At 49.3% G+C, this 19,778-nt stretch overlaps 9 protein-coding genes across 9 annotated transcripts; 3 read left to right on the top strand and 6 right to left on the bottom strand.

Annotated features, from left to right (window-relative positions):
• Positions 1–392: 392 nt before the first annotated feature.
• Positions 393–1,842, bottom strand: TRIREDRAFT_121960 (uncharacterized protein; the record flags this gene model as incomplete). The annotated part of the gene is made up of 1 exon (XM_006965535.1): positions 393–1,842. The coding sequence occupies exon 1, from the start codon at positions 1,704–1,706 to the stop codon at positions 393–395; it is 1,314 nt and encodes a 437-aa protein (XP_006965597.1). The 5' UTR covers positions 1,707–1,842.
• A 589-nt stretch (positions 1,843–2,431) lies between these two features.
• Positions 2,432–4,419, top strand: TRIREDRAFT_48351 (protease required for autophagy). Its single transcript, XM_006965689.1, has 4 exons — positions 2,432–3,026; positions 3,182–3,350; positions 3,426–3,650; positions 3,702–4,419. Exons 1-4 carry the CDS (start codon positions 2,456–2,458, stop codon positions 4,087–4,089), a joined length of 1,353 nt encoding a protein of 450 aa, XP_006965751.1. The 5' UTR covers positions 2,432–2,455; the 3' UTR covers positions 4,090–4,419.
• A 23-nt stretch (positions 4,420–4,442) lies between these two features.
• Positions 4,443–6,033, bottom strand: TRIREDRAFT_62613 (uncharacterized protein; the record flags this gene model as incomplete). Its single annotated transcript, XM_006965534.1, has 2 exons — positions 4,443–5,862; positions 5,921–6,033. The coding sequence occupies 2 exons, from the start codon at positions 6,031–6,033 to the stop codon at positions 4,443–4,445; spliced, it is 1,533 nt and encodes a 510-aa protein (XP_006965596.1).
• A 510-nt stretch (positions 6,034–6,543) lies between these two features.
• On the top strand, positions 6,544–6,930 carry TRIREDRAFT_107616 (uncharacterized protein; the record flags this gene model as incomplete). Its single annotated transcript, XM_006965688.1, has 1 exon — positions 6,544–6,930. The coding sequence occupies one exon, from the start codon at positions 6,544–6,546 to the stop codon at positions 6,928–6,930; it is 387 nt and encodes a 128-aa protein (XP_006965750.1).
• Positions 6,931–7,364: 434 nt separating this feature from the next.
• On the bottom strand, positions 7,365–8,024 carry TRIREDRAFT_78162 (uncharacterized protein). The gene is made up of 3 exons (XM_006965533.1): positions 7,815–8,024; positions 7,581–7,760; positions 7,365–7,519 (listed from the first exon to the last, which is right to left on the bottom strand). The coding sequence occupies exons 1-3, from the start codon at positions 7,862–7,864 to the stop codon at positions 7,396–7,398; spliced, it is 354 nt and encodes a 117-aa protein (XP_006965595.1). The 5' UTR covers positions 7,865–8,024; the 3' UTR covers positions 7,365–7,395.
• Positions 8,025–8,428: 404 nt separating this feature from the next.
• On the bottom strand, positions 8,429–9,439 carry TRIREDRAFT_121955 (uncharacterized protein; the record flags this gene model as incomplete). Its single annotated transcript, XM_006965532.1, has 3 exons — positions 8,429–9,003; positions 9,059–9,327; positions 9,400–9,439. The coding sequence occupies 3 exons, from the start codon at positions 9,437–9,439 to the stop codon at positions 8,527–8,529; spliced, it is 786 nt and encodes a 261-aa protein (XP_006965594.1). The 3' UTR covers positions 8,429–8,526.
• A 725-nt stretch (positions 9,440–10,164) lies between these two features.
• TRIREDRAFT_78158 (uncharacterized protein) lies at positions 10,165–13,900 on the bottom strand (the record flags this gene model as incomplete). Its single annotated transcript, XM_006965531.1, has 6 exons — positions 13,619–13,900; positions 13,324–13,543; positions 13,067–13,242; positions 12,578–13,009; positions 10,447–12,518; positions 10,165–10,372 (listed from the first exon to the last, which is right to left on the bottom strand). Exons 1-6 carry the CDS (start codon positions 13,799–13,801, stop codon positions 10,165–10,167), a joined length of 3,291 nt encoding a protein of 1,096 aa, XP_006965593.1. The 5' UTR covers positions 13,802–13,900.
• A 658-nt stretch (positions 13,901–14,558) lies between these two features.
• On the top strand, positions 14,559–16,096 carry TRIREDRAFT_62351 (uncharacterized protein; the record flags this gene model as incomplete). The annotated part of the gene is made up of 3 exons (XM_006965687.1): positions 14,559–14,900; positions 14,963–15,426; positions 15,496–16,096. The coding sequence occupies 3 exons, from the start codon at positions 14,559–14,561 to the stop codon at positions 16,094–16,096; spliced, it is 1,407 nt and encodes a 468-aa protein (XP_006965749.1).
• A 178-nt stretch (positions 16,097–16,274) lies between these two features.
• On the bottom strand, positions 16,275–18,356 carry TRIREDRAFT_62685 (intra-Golgi transport complex, subunit 6; the record flags this gene model as incomplete). Its single annotated transcript, XM_006965530.1, has 2 exons — positions 16,275–18,026; positions 18,081–18,356. The coding sequence occupies 2 exons, from the start codon at positions 18,354–18,356 to the stop codon at positions 16,275–16,277; spliced, it is 2,028 nt and encodes a 675-aa protein (XP_006965592.1).
• Between the last annotated feature and the right edge of the window lie 1,422 nt (positions 18,357–19,778).

Below are 19,778 nucleotides of genomic sequence, written 5' to 3'. Positions count from 1 at the left end.
AGCCATATTTTTCTTCTTCTTTGGATACCAGGCACCTTACCCCTTTACCCCAGTCTTGGAAGCAATATGTGTTTTTTTATTTGGCGGCGGATGCAAACGATACCACTTGTATATATATATACTGCCTGTATACTACATACCTTATCCCCTTTCCTTCCCCCCCAAACTTCTGTCCTACGCAATGGACGTGTCGCTGGCTTTTTAGAAATCCAAGTTGATGATGCGGTCATACCGGGAGCCAGTAGCTAGTAGGCAAGTAGCAATCATGACCTTCCAGTTAGAAGAATAGACGACGACGTACATGAAGCACTTCATCTCTTGGTATATTCTGTGACCCCACCGGCAGATACCGGCAGAGAAGGACGGTTCTACATCTGTATATCTGCACAATTTCACTGCAAAACTTCCAAGAAGTCATCTAGTAAAATGACGCGGAACTTGTCACGCCACTGAGACATCCACTGCTTATCAATCCATCGGAGGGAGAGGTTGCCTCGCCAGGAGACAACTTCAACGTTCCAACCCATCTTGAGCGCTCTTTGCACGCACGAAAAGAATCCATCGGAATGCGGAGATGGTTTGGCATCCCCGGTAGCAAGCACGATGGTTCCCGGAGTACGAAAGTACTCCATGACGGACTCGGCGATGCGGACTTGCAAGGTCTCATCCACGAGGTCCTCAACAAAGCGTAGAGTGTCTGGCACTCCAGCCAAGGGTAGTCCGACTTCGATGACCCTCTTGCGCTCCCGCAGATCGATTTGGTAGCCCAGGTCGCGCAGCTGCTGTACGTAGCGAGGCTCCGAACGGCCCGGGACGGTAGAGCAACCCACATTGAGGGCGACCACTGGCCGATCCCGAACGAGGATCTTGGTCAGGAACTGCAGGTTGAGGTGAGGCAAAGGCGATAGACGAGCATGCTCGTCGAGATGCCGAGCCTCCTTCAACGTGCTCTGAAAGCCAATGTCGATGTTGGACATGTCGACGAAGACGTGTACGCCTTGCGCCGCGATTTCGGGCAGCTTTTCAGCTATGGCGGCGTCTCGGGCCCGATGCGGGACGAGGCCCATCATGAGCGCCCTGTGCTTGTCATCTTTCAGACGGGGCTTCTCTCGCGGCTGCTTGGTGTTGCTGCTGTTGTTGCTGTTGGTCGAAGACCGAGAGTGGTGCGCGGCGGTGTTAGCCGACGGCGAGCACTCGGGGCACTCCGGGAGAGACGCAGCCAGCAAGACGGGCTGCTGAATCGCCCGAAGCCCCCGGTTGCAGGTACAGCGCCGATGAGACGACGGCGGAGAAGATGCTAATATTCCAGAATGGCCACCAGCTCTCGCTGGGGCATGCTTGGCCTTTCGCGGGGAGCCATGGGCGACGGCGGCGCTCTTGCGAGAGGCTTTGGTAGATGCATTGTTGTTGAGACACCGAGCCTGGGTGGCGTCATCGAGCGACTGGTCGGGAATACGATCGGACGCTGCCGACGACAAGCTGGTGGCCTTTAGGGCGGGCGAGGAGTCATCGTCGTAGTAGTAGTCGTCGCTCCCGTCGGATGACGAGGAGGACGAGAACGAGGACGAGGCGAGAGCAAGAGGATCGAGATACTCGGCAAAGAGTCTGCTGAAGTCTCCGAGCTTTACCGGGTTCGCAGGGGCATGAGATGCGGCGCCGGCAGTCTCATTTCCTTCTATGGGTTGGGCATCTGAATTGTGAATCATGGACGTGTCTGAACCGAGTGGTGTATATATTGAAACAAGAAAAGATGGTTTATATGCGTTTGAATGGCAGAAGAAGAGGAGAAGAAGGAGACGAAGAAGCAAACTATGGATTTACATAGTCGAGATTCCATGGGATGACTCTTCAGGCATCAAGGGTTGCTACTGGGCGAGGCTTCAGGTTGATTAACGAATGAATGAATGAATGACGGGCATACCTGGTACTTGTATGTCATTGTATGCACGCGACCACTCTATTGGGGCGTTGCCTTAGGTAAGCATCGGCGTTGGGTCTCCAGCACTTTGCATGTACCGCCTACTCCAGTTACGGCACATACATACCTTATAGGTAGCTAGGTACCTATATCTCGACCACAGCTCGAGAACCTCTGGCTGAATGTAAGAAAGAAATGATACTACTCTATATAGTTCGTTACTCGCAAAAAGAATGTCACTGTTTCTTGCCTTTCAGTGGTGTGAAGACTCGCAAGTTGCCCATCTCTGTGAGCTTGAACCCTGAACCTTTGGCTGCTAAGCAAGTACTTACTGCTTTAGGCAACAGGCGAGTCCTATGACATAAGGTAAGTCGGCCGCCAGCGGCACATGAACATGCCTACAGGTACCTACTGCTCCCGTACCTCCAGTGACAACATCGCCCGCCGCGAACCTCGTTCCTCTCAACACTCCCGTCGTTGCACCATCAAACCATGGACTCCAACATCGGCGTCGACCTCGGACGGTACCGGCGAATCATGCAGATGTTCTGGGACCCCGAGCCGGCCAACGATGTGAACAGCGACGAGCCCGTCTGGTGCCTGGGCCGCTCTTACAAGCTCGACCCCAGCAGGCATCACAGCTCCGGAACCGAAGCCGTGCAAGCAACGACGAAACAGGCCGGCCACGACGCAGAGACGGGCGTGTCGTCTCCGAGCCAGAGCCCTCCGCCGCCGCCCGCATCGAAGCCGTCTGCAAGTGCAAACGCAGCTGCAAATGCGCCGGACACACCGCCGGCGTCCGCCTCGAGCAGCCTCTCGTCCTCGGCGGCGGCGGCGGCGGGTGAGGAGCTGCCGCTGGAAAACGGGTGGCCTCCAGGGTTTACAGAGGACATGGCGGCAAAGTTCTGGATGACATATAGATCTGGCTTTGAGCCTATACCAAAGTCCGTCGACCCGAGGGCTACTTCTGCGCTTTCGTTTTCCGTGAGGATCAAGAGCACGCTCACAGATCCCACCGGTTTCTCTTCCGACAGCGGCTGGGGTTGCATGATTCGTTCCGGTCAGAGTCTTCTCGCTACCACTATTGCCACGCTTCAACTTGGAAGAGGTATGTTTTGATATCCTAAGATGGACTCCTGTCTTCGGAAGAGAAGAAGAGAAGAAGAGAAGAAGAGAAGAAGAGAAGAAGAGAAGAAGAGAAGAAGAAGAGAAGAAGAGAAGAGAAGAGAAGAGACATAGGTCTAACCTGGAACACTCCTCTAGACTGGCGACGCGGCAAGAATCAGCAGGAGGAACGGCGGCTCATCAGCATGTTTGCCGACGACCCAAGGGCGCCCTTTTCGATCCACAACTTCGTACGCCACGGGGCTACTGCTTGTGGGAAATTCCCGGGCGAGTGGTTTGGCCCGTCTGCCACTGCGCAGTGCATCCAGTATGCCGATTCTTCCAAAACGCTCCCGAAGCTCCAACATGTGATATTGCTGCTAACATGTGAGAACACACAAAGAGCCCTTACAAGCTCTTCAGACCTCGACCTGCATGTATACTCTCCGAATGACGGGCAGGACGTCTACGAGGATAGCTTCATGAAGGTTGCGAAGCCCGATGGCCAAGACTTTCACCCGACTTTGATTCTCATACGAACGCGCCTCGGTATTGACAAGATCACGCCGATATATTGGGAGCCCTTGATCGCCACTCTCCAGATGCCACAGTCGGTCGGCATTGCTGGGTAAGTACTCCCATTGATGTAGAAACAGCTGCAGCTAATGTTAATTCTCAGCGGCCGTCCCTCGTCCTCCCACTATTTCGTCGGCAGCCAGGGCAGCTACCTCTTCTATCTCGATCCTCATCACACAAGAAAGGCCCTTCCGTACCATGAAGATGTAGCAAACTATACGGATGAAGACATTGATTCATGCCATACCTCGAGACTGCGTCGGCTTCACGTCAAAGAGATGGACCCCAGCATGTTGATAGGCTTCCTTATCCGGTCCGAGAGCGACTGGGCCGAATGGAGGCAGCGTGTAGAGAGCGGCCCAGGGAAATCGATCATCCACGTGGCGGACCACGAGCCCGCGTTGTACAGCAGCGAGGGCAGGGATGGTGCCGTGGATGAGGTTGAGATCCTGAGCGATGAAGATGATGTCGACGACGTGGCGACAACGTGATAGGCCGTCGACAACCTCCTTCAGACAAGGCACGCCTTCTGCTATTTACGGACCGTTGTCGTCGTCTTTCTTTTTCTACCAGCAATCATAACCGGCGTTACGGTGCTTCATCTAGTTGATATCCCTCGTCATGTGCCAGCATCTGACAGAAGAAGCGGCGATATAAACATGCAACATGTCGGATGACGAGGCCTTCACGCTTTCCTCCTTTTGCCTGCGCCACCCGGCTGGACAGGGGCAGCGGCGTGGTTGAGGTCGCGGATATGTTTAAATAGCTTCGTCTTGGAGTCGAATGCAGCCGTGCAGACGTTGCACCGATGCTGTGTCAGGGTTTGGTCATTACAGGTTCGAACCTAGTCATCAGCCCATGAGAATACGAAACCTACCTCGTTTTCGGCCACCATGGCCGCAGCCTTCTTCTGCCGCTTGAGTTTTGCCTTTCCAATCTTGACTTTCGGTTTCGTGTCGTCAATCGAAGGCTCCTGAGGTTGCTCGGATAAATCGCCCGGTGTGTCCTCGTCCAGATCGATGTGAATCGAGTCTCCATTTGTCGATTGTAGATTCAACCTGTCGAACGTCTCATGGAGCTTTTCGCCATCAGCTGCTGCTTCTTCGTCTGCTCCTGATGCACTCTGATCTGGTAATGCTTCGTTTTGAGTGACTGCTTCCTGCTCATCCGCCTGCTTGTTCGATTGCCCCAATCCTTCTTCTGGCTTCTCCTCTGGTGAAGACGACGCATTCTCCGGTCCTACACTTGCAGCATCTTCGTCGTTCCGTGACGGTTCCGCATCGGCAGTCATTGCTTCCAGGTCGAAGGTTGCCCCCTCTTTCTTCATCTGGCGCCGCAGGTCCTGGACAGCCTTGATATGCTTTTTGCTGCGCTCGTGGGACTCGAACTGCTTTTCGCTCTTGAACCGCTTATTGCAGACCACGCATTCCAGGATCTCGGTTTCCGACTCCTCAGTCTCTGATGGCTGAGCCTCCTCATTCCCGTCTTCTTTGGACTGAACCCAATCTGGGACCTCGAATGACGCATGAACTTCCTTGTTAGCGGCCCGTGATCGCGCAGCTTGCGCAGCGGCGGCGGTCCGAAGCGACTTGTGGCGATCTGCTTCGCTCTGGCTGTTTGGCGCGTAGCGTGGATCTCGTTTCTTGACAAACGAGACGAGAAAACGAACAGCATCGTTGAACTCTCGGATTGCGTCGTCTCGTATCTTTTTGTTTTCCTTCTCCATCCATCGTCTGGTCCTGCGATCCGGAGCATCTGAGAGGCGGTACTTATCCTGCCACATGAACGACTTCTTCGTGGTGAAATTGGTCCAGGCACTATAGAAAGGTTTCACAGTGCTGTCAAACTCACTGTTGGATGAGCCAAAGGTCGGGTAATCGGGACACTCGGTGCCGTCATAGTCGGCAGCAGCCTCTTCCTCTTCAGCGAGGTGCTCAAACGTCTTTCTCGTGATGGAGAAGAAGCCGTTGGCATCATCAGTATAGGGAACGGTGGTATTAAAGCGGGAGATGAGACGCATGATGTCGTCTGCCGTCGTGAGGCGAACATTGTGGAATGTCGGAGGCGCAGATCCGTCATGAGCATCGTCCTGGCCACTGAGGATGCTGTCGCGATGTGAGTCGTACCAGGCCCTCTCCTGAGGGTCAGACAATATGTCATAGGCAGCTTGCACCTCTGCGAATTTCTTGGTGGCCGCTTCAACATTGTTGAAATTGCGATCTGGATGCAGTTCTAGGGCTTTCTTGCGATATGCCTTTTTTATTCTAATGACATTTGATGAATAACTGAGCTGGCGAGAGAATGTTCTCACGGAGAGCTTACTCAACATCAGTGGCAGTCCTCTCAACTTCTAAAAGTTCGTAGTAGCATGTTCTTTGAGTGGTCTCAGTGTCGGTACGGCGCGATCCCGCATTCGAGGACTGTTCGGCCCCCATGGTGCCGGATGGTTATACGAGAGCAATGAACGATGAAGTGGCTGATTCCAGGTGCAAAGGAAGCTTCTGTGAGTAAGGAAGAGAGAGGTTCACAGCTTGAAAGATTGGTGGTATATATGTTGGTACATGAGGTTCACTTGTACGGCCAAGGAAGTTTTTCAGTATAAGGCAGTTGCCTGCTCACCTTAACCTTGAAATTACATAATCCGTCTTTTTTTAATTCTTTTCTCTTTTGTTCCCCCCCTTCCTATCTTTTTCCTTTAATGCTTTTGCAGTCCAAGCCTTTGGAGGGGTTTAGTGCGTCCTTGTAGGGGCTAGACTGTGAGAGAGACTTGTGCTCAGTTTCGATATAGTACTTGCGTCTCGCCAGCAGATACGTCACATATGACAACAACAACAACAACAACAACAACAACAACAACAACTCGCGTTCGGCTTACACACAATCTCTCACCAAGAAACCACCAACTATATCCTATGACCAGTTGTTGACGCGAATTGCTTCCGCAAATGGTGCCACCAACAGCCCCAGACGTTCACCAGAGCGGCGGACGTCATCCAGATCCGCGCGCATGGACATCGCGACCTACCACGCCCCTTCGCCCGCCGTCACAGTCGTCGTTCCGCGGTTCTCTTCATGCTACAGGCGACGGCGATGCCGCGTTTCCTCTCAAGAGGCTGGAGCCCATGTTTGCGGAGCTTTCCGACTCCATGGCTGATCTCGAGGCCAACATGATGCACTTTCAACTCATCGACGAAAGCTTGGCTAGGTTTGGCGAGTCCTTCGCCAGCTTTCTCTACGGCCTCAACATGAACGCCTTTTGCGTTGACTTCCCCGAGGTGCTACCGCTACTGCTACTGGCTGCGAACTTTGTCTGTCGATGTGGCTTGATCTGATTCGTATTGTCTTTTAATATATAGTGCCCCATACCTCAATCATTCCGTCGAGACCGTCAGCACCTCAGTCAGCCCAGTACGGATCTGAAACCCGGGCATGACGGAGAAGCGACCTATATGTAAGCGGCCTCATTTCCAGGACTCGACCGCCAAGACGAAGGCTCGAGGCACTGCATCCGTTTGCTGACGGCAGCCAAGGACGACCGACATATCTTTTGTGGAGAGCCCTCCAAGATCGACAGGACCCAGCCTGAAGCGTGATGCCTCTGAGCAACGCCAGTCTCGACTGCCATCAGCAAGAGGCAGGCTCCGCAGTCGTTCCTCTAGTCGGCCTAGTGGTCTTGTACGGCCGCGCGGGCGGGCTTTGAGATAGCAGGAGACTTTTTGACGAAGATTAGTGCTAATCCATGGCGGTTTGTATAACATACGGCGTCAACGGCCGTTCGACGGAGATCCAGAAATAGACTACAGGACCATTTCGACGCCGCCATCAGTAGAGTCTTGCGCCGTCTCTGGCTTGTCGGATTCGAGGACGTTCGACTGTTCGGATTTTGAGGTGGCCTTGGATTCGTCTCGCAGCTGCTTCAATCTAGCAGAGTCCGTCAGCCGAGGCGAAGAAAACCAGAGGCATAGTGCAAACGCAGACTTACCTTCTCTTGTGCGGCTTTCCGCGCTCGTGGGTAGCCAGGGTAAAGGGAGTGTCGAACCACCTGGCGCATGCAACGCAGTAGTTCTTCCCCAGCCCGGGGAGGTCCTCCGGCGCTTTGGTGTCTTTGTATTGCTTCAGGTGTTTGTGAGATCGGAGATCAGAGATGACTTGGTCCACGTCCCTACCAAAGGTCAGCTTGAGGGTAATGGCCCCATCCATATAATAAATGCCCTACCGCGTCTTCCGTCTCGTTTTTGTGAGCGTGCGCTTGTTTCCGACACCCATTGTGATCGATTCAAGGGGTCAAGCCAGAGGTGGAGGCTCGTATGAGAAGCAGGCAGAGGTTCTCCTGGGGTTTTCCACTTCGTGTGCTGTCACTAGTAATGCTGCGAGGTTGAGATTGTGCCTTTAAGCGATTGTGTATATTCAAGTGCGTTGAAGCACTAGCGCAGCGTCGTCGGAAACGGGGGTGGAAAAGAAAACAAGAGGAAGTAGAAGTGATTCTAACAGACAGGAAGTCTGGATCAATGAAGATGTATAGGTACGGATGGAGCGCCAGCTCTACAGCAGTTCTGCTTCACAGGTTCTTGCTCCTCGCTTTTGTCCCTTATCTCTACTTTTTTTTTCTTACTGGGCGAAAGATAACGGATTACGGATACAGAGGGGGATAAGAGAGGGAAGAAAAAAAAGAGAAGAAAAAAAGAGAAGAAATCGGAACCTGGGCTAAGCCTGAAAGGGTAAGATCCGCGTGGCCAAAAGTCAGCACGCGGACATTGTCACTGGAAATCAATCACATGGCAGCGCCCGACTGTTTTTGTTGGAAAAACAAGTCATGGCGCCGACGATACTGTACTTGACTCTGAGCACAGGCAAAACGGGATGTTGTATCAACGTCAAGCCAAGTTGTATTCGATCAGCAAGCTAATCTACTTCTCATGGTCAAGATTTCAGAGAATGTCCCACGCATCCTCGGCCGCGTGGCAGAACTTGCTGCACGCGACACTTGCCGATAGCGAGAAGTTGCTGATGGAGATCTTCTCATCGACTATTGAGTCGGCGAAAGTATCGGCACCCTTTGCCATGGCTCCAACAAACACGCAGATACTCTCCTTGGGGCCAAGCGTCTCCATGTACTCACGTACGCGCACTACTGGGGCATCATAGCTCAGAGTTACCTTGCGGCAGTTTGGCGGCAGGTGATCCGTGATCGGATTTTGAATGACACGCAGAAGCTTCTCGTTGGAAGTCGTGGAGCGAATCGAGAGCCGGTGCAGGAGCTGCACCATGAGGCCTGCAAATCGCTTGAACGTCCGGGGTATACGCACGGAGGGAGATACCTCGATAAGCACACCTTTCGCTGTGTGAATGTAGATTTGGAGCCTGCCGGCCTTGTTGATTGGTGAATCCAGGAGAGTCAATAAGCACTGGCGAACATTAGTCTGGGTGCCTCCACGTCGTCATGGGCCCAAGGAGCACAACCTGATGCGCAATGTCCGGCCGTGCATCGCTAATGTCGCGGTTCATCTTGCGCATAACACCTATATGCTCGTCGCTGTTGAGAAGCGAGTACTTTTCCTCCCGGTGGAGCCCAGCCCGGTTGACACCGCCCTGGACAGCCTTGTATGTCTCAAGGCTGGCATTTGAGAGCACGACAATGAGCCGCTGGGAATCCTTGTCGGTGGCCGGAATCGGCGTCTTCTGTTCAGCAACCAGCTGGGGCAATGACGGCGGCGGGAGCGACTGCGTTCCTGCGGGAAATTGCAAAGATTAGCCACGTCTCGCCGGCCAAAAGTTTGACAAGCAGCACGAGAGACACTCACTAGGCCGTTTCACTCCGGTACGATGATCGGGGGACGACATTGCCTGCGTCTTTGGAGGCCAGAGGCTGCTTCGGCGGGAGATTGGCGGGAGAAGGGGCACTTGCTCAGACAATGATTACGAAAGGATTGCGCGCAGGATGTAAGCAGATACAATGAAGAAGAGATTGACTGCCTGATAGCCATATCGTGAGAACGCAGGATCTGACGCGCTACCATATTGGGCAGGCGGTATAAAAAGGCAGAATTATAAGTAAACTTCACCAGACTGTTTACGGCAACTGCTTCGTACCTACCTAGGTACATACTAGTAGTATAAACCTAGGTACCAGGGTACTTATCCCAGTATGGGGTGTAATGGGAACCTCATGGAAAATAAGGTACAGAAGGTAGTGTACTAGTAGTTCCTTTCAGATATTCCCTTCTAATATGTCAGGTATCCGGGTATCTAGAACCCCCATCATATTGAACTTGCAGTATATACAGTAACCTATCGAAATGCATAATTCCAAGTGTTCATGTGGTATCCCTTCCAAAACTACCATTAGATTTCCTCCATTAAAGCAGATATAAACCCTTCTCTGATGTAATTCACTCTACCCAATGCTATATCTTAGCGGCGTCCGACTGACTTTTTTCCAACATCCAACCTCCAACTTCCCAAGTGCACCATCGAATTGCCAAGCATTGATTGTAATATGCTTTGTATTTGTTCACTGGCTATCAATCAGCGCATACCTTGGGAGGCCCTTTGACCAGGGGCCACTGCTAGCTGAAATATCCCATAATCGTTCGCTGAGACTCTGGGGAGAACTGCTGCAGCAGTGGCATCGGGTCTACGTTGGCAGCTGTTAAAAGAATCTTCGCCGCGGCCGCTACGCGGTTGGCAGTTTGTCCCTGGAGCGTTTCGGCCTCCAGGGCTTGCGCAATAAATACAAAAACCTTGCCGGCCTGGTTCATCACGGATGGATATTGCCTGCGAGTCTATGTTAGCCACGTGCTCCTGTTTCCATCACCCCCAGCACATGGAAGTCAGGGCATGTTACTCACTGGTCGATCAGCTCTGCCAAATATGCATAAGCATATGGCGCTGCTTCTTCATCATTCGTGACTGGTAGGGTATCAATCCACCGCGTGATCACGGTGGGAACGTCTTCAACGTTGCTCGCATTGTAATGAAGGATCTTAGCAATAGCGGCCGATGCATTTTCCGTCGCATATACATTATCCTCATTCCGGGCATCGGGCACTTGTGTGACTTGGAAGAGGAACGGTACGGATCCGCCGAGGAACGCTGACCATGCAGCGCCGCCCCTGTGTGCTGCAACACCGATGCCGTACGCAGCTGCCTGGCGAATTGCGGCAGAGGCATCCTGGCAGCCGTCAATGAGAGGCTGCTGGATATAGGATGCATATCGAATACTCTGCGGGCCACAGTACTCCAAAACGTCATCCATGATGCAAAGACCCCATTGTCGCTGAGTGGGGTCGGAGGATGCGAGGAAGCCTTCATATGTCGACATAAGACGTTCCCAGGCAGGCAAAAATGAAACGCCATGGTTCTTGAAGATGGAATGAAAAGCTTTGTTCATGTCGGACAGGAGAGTCTGGTCGTCTTCGATTGCAATCAGAGTCTCCTCTGCCTCATCCTCAAAGTCATCAGCAGTTGCGCCCTCTTTGGCATCGGCACGCTCCGCAACCCGGTCCTTATAATCTTCGAGCGCAGAAAGGGCGGAGTCGATGAAGCGATTCATGTGATCCATTGTCAGGCACCCTTTCCCCAGGACTTGCACAGACTCGTAGAAACACTGATACATTTCCGCGAGTGTGTCAATCCCGGGTTCTGCAGTGAGGACCTCCAATAGCTTATCGACAGTTGCGTTCCACAGGCCAGTCAGTTCGTTCGAGGGGTTTCCGTACGCCTTCTTGTAGGAGCTCAGCAGCTGCGGGACAAGCTTGGCCGAAATGTAGCGGACAGGGTCGTGAAAGAAGAATGAGAGGCCAGGCAGTGCGATTTTCTCCATTATGGTCGCAACGTAGGGGGCAAATGCGCCTTCGAGCACCTGAGCATAGACGACCAAGAGCTCAATGGCCATATTCTTGTCATCCATGGTGCTAGTGCGAATACCAATCATTTTCCCCTTTAGTGGTACGAATTCCCATCCCTCCTCTCCTTGCATTTGTTCTGCCTGCTCATCGTCATCCAGAAGCTGGATGTCGGGCTTGGCCATGGCAAGCTCGAGAAGTGGTGGCATAACATTCTGCAAGAAAGGGATGAAGTCAGTACCAAGAACGCGGCACATACGACCCCAGCAATGCATAAGGTATTGAGCCTGGGGGTCATCTGCGTCCGTAATGTTCGTTTGGATGTGTGCCAGCAGATTCACAAGAGTCATGGCATCCTGGCCAAGGCGCTCTTTTCCAACGGCAAGGGCGATGAGAGTTGCGCATTCCATTGCTTTTGCACGTAGTAGCCTGTATTCTCTTTCATTCTGAGTCTGAAGGACGTTGACGAGAAGAGGCATCAGGGTGTCGTAGTATTTCGCAAATGCCGCTTCGGCGGCATCGGCGATAGTTGCGATCGTTGACAGGGCCTGTTCCTGTACAAATCGCTTCTCACTCTGGAGTAGTTGAAACAAGTGAGATAGAAGCTCGTCCAAGTAAGGTTCCAGGATGGATTTTTCTGCTTCCTCGCAGAAATTGACCAGAGCTGCAGCCGCGTGAGATTTCACGCGAGCCTCCGGCGAGTTTAGGACGGGGATGATGGCTTTCAGGATCCGGTCGTAGAAATCGGTCTGCATCTTGGGGGCGAAATCGGTACTCATTTGCCCTAAGGCGTTGCAGCCAGCCCATCGCACACGAGGGTGCGGATCCTGGAGGGCTGGGATTACCAAGTCGAGAACTTGGCCAAGTTCTCCTATCATGAGATCGCGGCAGCCCTCGGAAATGGCAGAGATGGCCATGAGAGCGGCATGCCGATCTCTCCAAGCCATGGAAGTCATCATCCGTGGAAGCCAGTTGAATGTGGGGGCAAGAATTGTCTGTCCTCCTAGTTTATTGGCGAGGCGATCCATGGTCTGCTCTCCAGCAACATGATTCTGATCACTCTCATCTGCTTCGAGCTGTAACAGTCGGTCAACAAGGGTTAACTGGTGTAGGCCAGACTTCGCAAGATACTCACATCGTCGGACGCCAGCCACTCGGTAGCATCGTCATCGTCCTCGCCAAGATCAGTCATCAAACTCAGGCATTGAGTGATCATATCCGTGGTGTAAGACGCATCCTTCCGGCACATTGACGGGGCGTAGTCGGCAAAGGTCGCCATGAGCTCCAGCGCATTCTGCCGGCAAATCGTATCCAACTCTTTGTCTTGAACCACCGAAATGCTGAACTGGACCAGATTATGGAAGAGGGGCTTGAACATCTTGGGAGCTGTCTCGGCCAAGTCAATAAGGGCGACGAGAGCTTTGCTCAAGTCATCTGAGTCCTGGCTGTCTTTGATGGGAGGTAGGATATTAAGCACGTCGGGGATGAGAGCGTAGTACTTCGATTGTCCTTTCTTGCTGATCGTCCTGAAGAAGGATGCGAAAGCGTCCATGGCCGCCAACCTGACCTAAGCAGAAGTACCATCAGTACGACGTACTGCATCACAGAAACCATTTTGTTGTACCTGAACCGCGTCGTCTTTGAATCCTCTTTGGAATGCTTGCAGGACAGCTTCTTCATGCTGTTTCTCGATGATTCCGGGGGTCGTAGCAAACACCCTGTATGCTGTCTCGCGCTTTTCGGCTTCCATTGCCTGGCTCAGCTGGAACAGCGCTCCCAGAAGTTCTGGCCAGGAATCGTCTAGAGACAACAAGTGTTAGTGGCGAATTAGTATGGAGGGAAGCATAGCATGAGATGCGGATGCTTGTTATGGAGGCTGACTGTTATCTGTATATTGCCGTGCAACCTCAGCAACAGCGTCACTGATTTTGTTCCGGACAGCTCGATCGGTCTCAGAGCCGAGTGTCTCCAGTAGCTTCTGGCGAATGGCGATGGCTTGATCTTTCGCTAGCGAATAGAACATGTCGACGTTGTTTCCAGTGTCCGTTTTTCGGGTTTTCGAAGAGATCCGCCTGAATATGACAGCAGCAAACGACCGAGTCTGGGCAGAAACGTCAGGGAGAGGCTCATACTTCAGCCATCAGAAAGCTGCGGGTTATATAGGGTGAAGGCTTACCGCGTTATCCCCACCGGCTTGTATCTGCTCCGCGAGTCCCATCAAGAGTACCTCTGGGCGCGAGCTCGTCCAGCTGTTTTGGAGATGATCCTCAGCCTGAGATCGAATGCCATTGTCGGAAGCCTGGAGCGCCTGCAAAAGCTGCGTGAGCTCTGCATGCACGTCGGGCGACAGGAGGGACATGGTTGCGACGGCCAACGGACGAGAGCGCCGCGCAGTTACGCCAGCGAGTATGTTCGACAATCAGCGCAGGAAGAAGACTCGTTAGATGACGGCTCACTTGGCGGGCAGTTCAAAAAAGAAAACTTGACAGTAATACGGCAATCGAAGTGAGAAGAAGGTGGGGGAGGGGAAGGGTGTGCAGTACTTTTTTGGGTGTGTGATAAGAAAAACTAGAGCACGATAGCACTATCTAATCGGTCGAAACCATCGGCAATGACTGCATCTCCTCAAGTATTTGGGTGCCTAGGTAAGAGTTAGGTAAGGTAGTACCTATAGTAGGCAGCGCCTAAGGTAGTAGGTAACTAAGGTAGGTACCAGTGCCAGAGGTACCTGGTCATGTAGGCACCAGCCTGAGCTTGTCCGCAGGCCATGCGTGAGCTCTGATGGTGCCGAGGTCAGGAAGGTAGGGACGCCTTAGCGAACTACAGGCATGACCTCTCTACCTTAGTACCTACTAGGTACTACCTAATCACTACGAACCTTAAGGTAGTACCCAATGCTGCAACCATATCCTCCTCCCTTAGCACACTACCTACCTCCTACGCTATCCTGAACAACTAGTACCTACCTCTCTTATTGCTGCCGCTACTCTGCAACCTTGCTTCACCTGTGCATGCAGCTTGGGAAACTCTTCGCCCTGTTCCATCAAATTCTTCTTCATCGCACGGCTTTCTATTGACAAATGATGGACAGGGAAACGACAGCGGCAGGATCCAGCATGTCTAGCAATACCGAATCAGACAAATCCGCCAAGCTATCTGAGCCGAAGGCGTCGCCCTCACCACAGAGATCGCCTTCGAGCTCGAGCATCAGTAAAGCTTCCCATCGACAGAGCTTCACTGAGAATCTCCGCAATCCTCCAGCTTCGCCACGTCATCGACACCCCTCCCTAACTCACGCGGCGATTCAAGATCTTCTCATCCATCCAGCGTCCACTAGCAGGCACCAAAACTCCAAGTTTGTCGGTCGGGAATGGAGAGATATCACCATAGGAGAGTTGACTTCGCCTGACGACGTGAGATGGATCGACATTGAATCCAGCGTGGAGGAGGCGACCTTGGTAAGCTCAAGCCCCTCAGAGTCTTCATGGCACTTCCACCCGTACTTACGTTCCACTACCAGATGCTTCTGCAGAGTCCAACGGGCGTTGTACTCGTAAGAGAAGGAGCCCATACCGCAGTGCCGATCTTCTGCTTTGATTACAACGATCTCAACGCCTATCTTCTCACCGTCGTGGGGGTTTCTCGACCCGAGGGCGATCAAGCCACGCTCTTCCATGACATCATGACTAAAGCTCAAGGAGGTGCTCATATTTCACTTCGCGAGATCCAACCCTTATGTTCCAGGGAAGCTATTGTCAAGATGAACTCAGGTGTGAACCTATCTCAAGCTATAGAAACGCTTGGGAGCGGCATTCACAGAGTTTTGGTTACCGACTCGACTGGGAATGTCATTGGAATCATAAGCCAGCTGCGGATGGTGGAATTCTTCTGGAATGAGGGGGTCAATTTTCCCACCATTGACCGACTCAACCCAGTCACGCTGCAAGACCTAGGAATTGGCGTGCGGCCCGTTCTCTCAGTGCAGTGAGTAGAGCCAACACCGCGAGCGGAGCAGTCATTGTCTCTGGGGAGCCTGAACTAACGCGCTCTTAGCTCCGACGCTCCCCTTACCGAGGCCTTGTCTCTCATGTATGAGGAAGGCCTTTCAAGCGTAGCAATTGTAGACAGCGGACACAACGTGGTGGGTAACATTTCGACAAAGGATGTGCGACATTTGACAAGCTCCTCAAGTGCATATTTGCTTGGTAGTTCTTGCATGCACTTCATTTCTGTCATTCTTAACGAAAGAGGGGTAGAAAAGGGACAAGATGTCTATCCAGTCTTCTACGTAAACCCCTATTCGACATTGGGTCATACGATAGCCAAGCTGGTGGCGACAAGATCGCATCGAATGTGGATCGTGGAGTCAGCACCTCAGTCATCACCTCTTTCAACGCCCGCCACGCCGACGACGACTTCGCAACCCTCCTTGTCTAGCGGGACAGTTCCGGCACCTGCAATGGCTGGCGCTCTCTTGTCAGGCAAGCTCATTGGAGTTGTTTCGTTGACAGACATTCTCAATATCTTCGCCAAATCTACAGGACTGCATCCTTCCGAGCCGTCGGAACAGAGAGCACGCCGCCGACGCAGTTCGAGCAGCTCTGTCCGGCCTAGCGTTGAGTCGTTACGGTCCAGCGTGGAATCAAGGAGGTAAGATACAGAGCGTCTTTGAGTTGCTACGCCGCATCCTGTGTGAGGATATATCAAACACAGTCACCCCAAAATCAATGGCTTCCTTCCCTGTAATTAATGCACCGTAAAGTCTGCATCTTTGGAGCAAGAAATGATATAACAGTGTATCAAGTGGTATTGAATGTGTGTGACGTGAGTAACTAAGAGAGGAGCACGCGGATCTCGGCCGATGTCCTTGAAAAACTCAATCCTCCATCTGGATCAGGCGCATCCTCGGCATTGTTCTGGCTTGCAAGAAACTCCTCCAGCCTCTCGAAGTCAGCACAGAACTTCTCGGCTGCTTGTTCTATGATTTGTCGGGCCATCTCCGCATCCTGTAGCCCCTTCAACCTGTCCATTGCATCCATCAATGCGGAGGGGAGGAAGTCGTCCAGCTCTTGACTTGCTTGGCGAACTGACGCCTGGCTCACATCAACCTCTTCACCTTCATCTAGGTTCTTCAGCAAGTCATCCAATCCCGATTTCCGGCGGAAGACAGCGTGCTGGTCGTTGATTAGGTTCAGAACGTCCCTGGCAACTTCATCTCGAATCTGGGTAGCTCGAAAAGCCGTGCTTTCGAAACTACCTAGACAATGAGCTGCCGCAAGTTTGCAATTGACGAGGAATATTCCTCCTTCAGGGTTTGTCATGGGTTTCGCAATTTCCTCGCACCCAGACATGAATGGATCAAAAGCTTGTGATAGTATGCCCTGGACCTCACTTCCCGAGTCTGCAGAAGCAGACAGGGAGGATTCGTAGATCTGGAGAATGGCTCCGAGTTGCTTGAAAGCTTCCTGGAGAAATCGAGGAGGCTCTAGGTTCGAAGGAACTTGCTGGAACTCTCCTTGGACGGATAGGACATTATCCCTGACAAGGGATCGAAATTGACGTTTGGCGACTTTCTCCAGAGCGCCCGCGCACTCCTCTAAGCCAGATCCCGGGCCCAAAAGCTTTTCAAAGGTCGTCCGATAGAAGCTGAGGAGCGTTGAGATCTTATAGGCAGGGATGACGTCTTCATTTGACTGAATGGCCTGCTCGACACGTTGGCGTAGTAACCGAACGACAGGTAGGAAATTACGGTCCATGAGTTGTCCGAGGGCTTCGAGGACCTTGAATTCACTACCTTCGGATGCCTCGTCGACGGGAAGATCCCAGAGCGTTGTATTGGGATTTGATGTTGATGCATGAAGGGCGTCATCTTTGCCAACAGCGAACAAAGTTTCGAGCGCTTCCCGCTCGCCCACAGTGGCAGAATGAACCCAGGCAAACATGTCGCCCACATAGCGGAGAGGATCATGTGCTGTCAAATCGATTGGCCTGATCGAGGCATCTTCAGCGCCCTGTGGCGTGATGCCTGTGAGGGCGCAGTGAAAGGTTTCAGATAGATATCGCTCTCTGGATGTTGCAAATAAGTCTAGACAATTCTGGAAGAGAGAGGGCCGCTCCGCGAGAACCCGTAAAGCTTGCCGCATGGAGGGATTGACGTGGGGATTGTCCAGGTTCAACGCCTTGAATTCCTGTTGCACCCATTTATAGAGCTTCTGGAAAGCCATGTTTACATGTACGGATGTCCGATCGATCAATTCCAGCCCAAGGGTCTGGCTTTCAAATCCCAGGAGTATGTCACAGCCAAGGGTAATTCGTCTGGCTTTCTGGAGATGGGAGAAGAATGAAGTGTCAACCGGCCTCATAGTCGAAGTGAGCGACTCAATCTCGTCATCCGTCATGATGAAGTAGCTCTCAATAGCACCAAGAATCTCCTGCTTTCTCTCTATTGCCAGTCGCTGTTCAAAGAGTGAGGCCATTCCTCGAAGAGCCGGCGTTGTCCGATCGTGGGCCGAGTCGATCTGGCGCTTCATGTCTTGGATCCGGGAATTCAATCTTTCAACAACTCCTCGAACGTCTTTCAGTCTCTACCTCTGCCATTAGTGATTGACCCGCGAGAGTGAGCAGAAGCTCTGACAAACCTCCGCGACCAAGCCCATTTCTCCAACAATCTCGCCATTACAGCCAATTGCCTCTCCTAAGAGGTCCAGTCGAAGTTGGCGCCTGTTCTTGACATTGGTTCCCACAGCCCGTTGATCGGCGAGGAGGATGGCATCGCGAAAATCGGTATCCGAATAGGAAGTAGAGAGCACCGATGCAACTTTCAAGACCATCAGGTCAGACCCTTTAGGACTGGAAACATTTGAAAGGGTGGATGATAAGCCATTCTGGTGGTGGGTGGTGCTTAAGAAAGCCATAGTAGAGTTGTAATATGCAATTTTAGGTAGGGGTAAATGTAAGGTAATTAAAGTAGCTGTATATAGAAAGTAATTACCCTTAAATAAATTCTAAAGCTGCTAAGACTACTAAATATACTATTAAAACATAATATAATTCTTCTCTTTTTAATATACTTAGTTTATAATAAAATTTATAAAATTCTATATATATATATATATATATTAAAATAATTATAAGTTTTATATTTTATTTATAAAACATTTTATATTTTAAATATTAAATATAACTTTACTTTATAAAATTAATTATTAAAGTTAATTTAATTTTAAATAGCTTTTTATAATTTATATAAATATATATATTTATTTATTAATTATATATTTTATTTAGTTAATATAATTTAAATTAAAAAAAAAATTATATATAATTATTATTAAAAAGCTTTATTAAATATAAAATATATATATATTAAACTAATATAATTATTAAAAGAGTTTTAAATAATAATTTTATAAGTCTTATTATTTTAAATTATTAAAAGTATATAATAATACTTATAAAAAATAGTTTAATATAAAAATCTCTTTAATTAAATATTAGCTTATATATTATATATTTATTTAAATAATAAGTAAATAATAAGCTTAATTTTTTAACTTTTTATAATAAAAATAAGCTATTTTTAAATAAAATAAAGTACTATTTTAATATATTTAAAAAAAGCCTTTTTAATTAATATATATTATTAATTTATATTAATAAAAGTAAATATAAATTAATTTTAATATATATACTATATTATAATTAGCTTTAACTATTTAAATATTAGTTTAAAGTTTAATAATTATATTTTTATTATATTTTATTAAGTTACTAGCTTTATAACTATTATATTAATAAATTAAAATATAAATATATATATAATAAATAATATATATTTTATATATTTTTAACTTATTATATACTTTAATTATATAAATTAAATATAAGTAAATTAATAATTAAGTTATTATAATAAAACTTATTAATAAGCTTAAGTATAGCTTAAGCTTATAATATACTTTTCTTAACTTAGCTTTAATAATTTTAAAAATAAGGCAGTAAATTTAAGTAAAGTTTATATTTTTATATTTTATTAATATTACTTAATTAATTTATAAGTTAAATATAATTATTTTTTAAATAATATTTATAATTATAATTACTTAAGTTACTATTTTTAAAGCTATAGAAAATTATATATATATATTATAATTTAAAAGAATTATATTATTTAATACTTAATAAAAATACTTATATTATATATAGAATTTAGTAATATTTTAAATAAATAATATATTTATTATTATAATACTAAAAATTACTTATAATATACTTATTAAGCTTAATATAATTTAATTATAATATATTATTATATAATATTATATAATACTAGTTTT

The sequence above is a fragment of the Trichoderma reesei genome, assembly GCF_000167675.1.
Source record: "Trichoderma reesei QM6a unplaced genomic scaffold TRIREscaffold_10, whole genome shotgun sequence".
Lineage (NCBI taxonomy): Eukaryota > Fungi > Ascomycota > Sordariomycetes > Hypocreales > Hypocreaceae > Trichoderma > Trichoderma reesei.
Note: the sequence above shows the minus strand (reverse complement) of the source record. Positions and strands in the feature narration are given on the sequence as shown.